At 41.0% G+C, this 4629-nt stretch overlaps 1 protein-coding gene across 1 annotated transcript; it reads left to right on the plus strand.

Annotated features, from left to right (window-relative positions):
• Nucleotides 1-2021: 2021 nt before the first annotated feature.
• On the plus strand, nt 2022-2738 carry LOC130939760 (uncharacterized). The gene has a single exon (XM_057867840.1). It carries the CDS (start codon nt 2022-2024, stop codon nt 2736-2738), a length of 717 nt encoding a protein of 238 aa, XP_057723823.1.
• The last annotated feature ends 1891 nt before the right edge of the window (nt 2739-4629 follow it).

The following is a 4629-nucleotide window of genomic DNA, read 5'->3' on the forward strand; positions in this document are numbered from 1 at the left end:
AGCACTTTTTCTTTAATTTTGACTAACCCATTAACTGTTTGTTTATTTGCTTAAACTAACTCAACCTTCAATTTAGCAGTAGATTGGAGTATCATTGGTGTGTACATTTCTTATGATATGCTTGTATGTCAGGTACACGAAGAACCACACTAAATCTTCATGAACAAGATGAGAGGACCCTCAGGAGGTTAAGGAGAGCTGAAAGAGGAAAGAATATTGTTGGAGAAGAGGAATCAGAAGAAGAATTTCATGAGATGGAGGAACATTCAACTAATCCACCAGGAGGAGCAGGGAACAACAATGAAAACCCACCTCAGAGGAGAGTTTTGGCTTCCTACACCTTTGCCAATCCTAGACATTGTGGGAGCAGCATCTTGGCTCCAAATGTCAATGCAAACAATTTTGAACTTAAGCCACAACTCATCACTTTGGTTCAGAATAATTGCTCTTTTGGTGGAGGATCACTTGAAGACCCACATCAACACTTATCCACCTTCCTGAGGATATGTAACACTGTCAAAACTAATGGAGTGCCTCCTGACAGTTACAAATTAATGCTATTCCCATTTTCTCTCAGGGATAAGGCTACTCAATGGTTGGAATCGTTTCCAAGAGACAGCATCAACAACTGGGATGACTTGGTAACCAAGTTCCTTGCCAAGTTTTATCCACCACAGAGGGTTATAAGGTTGAAGGCTGAGGTACAAACATTCACTCAAATGGAGACTGAACCCATCTATGAGGCATGGGAGAGATACAAGGCTCTAGTCAGAAAATGCCCTTCTAACATGTTTAATGAATGGGAGAAGCTGCAAAACTTCTATGAAGGCTTAACACTGAAGTCTCAGGAATCCTTGGATCACTCAACTGGAGGTTCCTTACAGCTCATGAAAACTGCAGAGGAGGCTCAAGAACTTATTGATATGGTGGCCAACAACCAATATTTCTTTGCTCATCAAAGAAGTCGCCAACCATCACAGAGAAGAGGAATAATGGAGCTAGAAGGAGTGGATTCAATCCTGGCTCAAAACAAATTAATGCAGCAGCAAATCCAACAACAATTTGAGCAAATGACCAAGAGGATTGACAACCTCCAAGTTGCAGCAGTCAACACTAGCCAACCATCAGTCACATGGGGACAAAATGAAGAGGTCCAAGAAGAGCCACAGCAAGAACAAGTTCAGTACATGCACTCTAATCCAAATGAAGTCTATGGTGATACATACAACCCCTCATGGAAGAATCACCCCAACCTCAGATGGGGAGATACTCACAACCAAAACCAACAACCATGGCAGAGAAACCCAAACCAAAACAACCCAAGACACAATCAAAATTTCAATCAGCAGCAAACCAACCAAAATACCTATAGAAAACCTCAAAACAATTACCCCAATCTCAACCAATACCAATCCACTAACCAAAATGCCCACCATCCACCACCCACAACTCACAACCCACCACAAGCACCACCTGAACCCCAAAGAATCACCAACTTGGAAACCATGATAGAAAAAATGATGAAACTCCAAGAAATGACAAACAAAAACCATGAGGCCTCCATAAAGAGCCTGGAAAGGCAGATCGGGCAAATCTCCAAGCAAATTTCTGTTGAGAGACCTTCAAGCTCACTGCCTAGTGACACAATCCCAAATCCCAAGGAGGAATGCAAGGCGATCCAATTGAGAAGTGGGAGAATATTGACGAGCAACAATGACACTACAAAGAAACAAAAAGAGAGCATCAAAGACCCAACAGAGGATGAGAAGCAACCAAAGGAAGCTAAGGAGCAAGTTGTGGTGCCAACCAAAAGCAATGAGAAACTCAAAGAACAGGAGAACCAGCCACATAGCCCAAAGGAAAAGACTCAAGGACAGCAGCAAAGAGGAAAGAGCATCACACCTCCATTGCCATATCCTCAAAGATTCAATAAAGAGGTTAAGGACCAACATTTCCACAAATTCCTTGAAACCTTCAAGAAGCTGGAAATCAATATCCCTCTAGCTGAAGCACTTGAGCAGATGCCTTTGTATGCAAAATTTTTGAAGGAGCTCATCAATAAGAAAAGAAGTTGGCTTGAGAAGGAAACCATATTACTCACTGAGGAATGCAGCGCCGTAATTCAACGAGGTATTCCACCAAAACTCAAAGATCCGGGGGGTTTTGTAGTGTCGTGCACCATTGGAAAAACAAATCTCAACAAAGCTCTCTGTGACCTTGGTGCCAGCATCAATTTAATGTCTCTTTCAATGATGAGAAAGCTTGATATAGAAGAGCTCAAACCCACCAGGATGTCATTAGTTATGGCTGACAGATCCATTAAGACACCTAATGGAATTGTGGAAAATTTGTTGGTGAAGATTGGGGAATTTATCTTCCCAGCAGATTTTGTGATTTTGGATACTGAAGAGGAAGGAAGTGACTCTATCATTTTGGGAAGGCCATTTTTACACACAGCAAGAGCCATCATTGATGTAGAAAAAGGAGAGATAATCTTCAGAATCCATGATGAACAAATGATCATAAATGTTTTCAAGTCAATGCAAAACATCCCTGAGCAAGAGGATTATGTCAAAGTGGATATGATAGAGAGTTTGGTGGAAGAAATACTGGAAGAAAGTTCTCAGGAGGAAGAAGGAAATCAAGGTGCAACAGAAGAACAAGTGGCTGAGACCTTCATTGAAGATGAGAAACAGGACAGGAAGGAAGAAGTACGGAAACAAGAACTGAAGCCATGACCCTCTCATCTCAAATATGCATTTCTTGGCACTTCAGAAAGCCTCCCAGTGATCATCAACTCGTCTTTGACAAAGAAAGAAGAAGGAGAGCTTCTGGATGTTCTCAGGACTCACAAGGATGCCTTAGGATGGACAATTGATGACCTGAAGGGCATCAGCCCCACAGTATGCATGCATAAGATTCTTTTGGAAGACAATTCCAAAGCAGTGATTCAACCTCAGAGAAGACTTAACCCTGCAATGAAGGAGGTCGTCCAGAAGGAAGTGATGAAATTATGGAATGCAGGAATCATATACCCTATTTCCGATAGCTCGTGGATAAGCCCAGTCCAAGTGGTACCAAAGAAAGGAGGGATGACAGTCATTATTAATGAGAAAAGTGAACTCATTCCAACTAGAACTGTGACAGGGTGGAGGATGTGTATTGACTATAGAAGGCTGAATGATGCCACACGCAAAGATCATTTCCCACTTCCTTTCATTGATCAAATGCTCGAAAGGTTGGCTGGCCATGCTTATTATTGTTTCTTGGATGGATATTCTGGGTATAATCAGATAGTGGTGGACCCAAAGGACCAAGAAAAGACTTCATTCACATGTCCAGTTGGAGTTTTTGCTTATAGAAGAATGCCATTCGGATTGTGCAATGCCCCAGCTACTTTTCAAAGGTGTATGCTTTCCATTTTCTCAGATATGGTTGAAAAATTCTTAGAGGTTTTTATGGATGATTTCTCTGTCTTTGGTGATAGTTTCAATACTTGCTTAAACCATCTAACTCTTGTCTTGAAACGATGCCAAGAAACTAATTTGGTTTTAAACTGGGAGAAGTGCCATTTCATGGTACCTGAGGGGATTGTTCTTGGTCATAAAGTTTCAAGAAAAGGGATAGAGGTTGATAAGGCAAAGGTTGAGATAATAGAAAAACTCCCTCCACCAATTAATGTGAAATCTGTTAGAAGTTTCTTGGGGCATGCAGGATTTTATAGAAGGTTTATCAAAGATTTTTCTAAAATAGCCAAACCTTTGAGCAACCTTTTGATGATTGATCAACCTTTTGTTTTTGATAAAGAGTGCCAGCATGCTTTTGAAACTTTAAAACAGAAACTCACAACAGCACCAATCATCACACCTCCGGATTGGAATCTGCCATTTGAACTCATGTGTGATGCAAGTGAGATTGCCATTGGTGCTGTACTTGGACAGAAGAAGGGAAACTTGCATCATGTCATATATTATGCAAGTAAAGTATTGAATGAAGCTCAAAAAAATTACACTACAACAGAGAAGGAATTGTTGGCTGTAGTCTATGCATTTGATAAGTTTAGATCATATTTGATAGGATCTAAAATCGTGGTTTATACTGATCATGCTGCTCTCAAGTATTTGATGTCAAAACAGGATGCCAAACCAAGACTCATCAGGTGGATTCTACTCTTACAAGAATTTGACATTGAGGTAAGGGACAGGAAAGGCACCGAAAATCTAGTTGCTGATCATTTGTCAAGGCTGCCACCAGAAACAATCCAAAAGGATTCATTACCTGTGAATGAAAGCTTCCCAGATGAACACCTTATGCTGATCCAACAAACACCATGGTTTGCCGATATAGCTAACTACAAAGTGGGAAGGAAGATACCTCAAGAATTCACCAAGCAACAAGTGAAGAAGCTGATCAATGAATCAAGGAAGTTCTTGTGGGATGAACCTTATTTGTTCAAAAGAGGTTCTGATGGAATAATTAGAAGATGTGTCCCTGAGAGTGAAATGCAAGACATATTATGGCATTGCCATGGCTCTACTTACGGCGGACACTTTGGTCCAGAAAGAACAGCAGCAAAGATACTACAAAGTGGGTTCTATTGGCCAACCATCTTCAAAGATGCCAGGGAGT

This window comes from Arachis stenosperma, chromosome 7 (genome assembly GCF_014773155.1).
Source record: "Arachis stenosperma cultivar V10309 chromosome 7, arast.V10309.gnm1.PFL2, whole genome shotgun sequence".
Taxonomy (NCBI): Eukaryota; Viridiplantae; Streptophyta; class Magnoliopsida; order Fabales; family Fabaceae; genus Arachis; species Arachis stenosperma.

Coding starts and splice junctions, on each gene's coding strand:
- LOC130939760 (XM_057867840.1), top strand. CDS start 2,022: ATGCCTTTGTATGCAAAATTTTTGAAGGAGCTCATCAATAAGAAAAGA.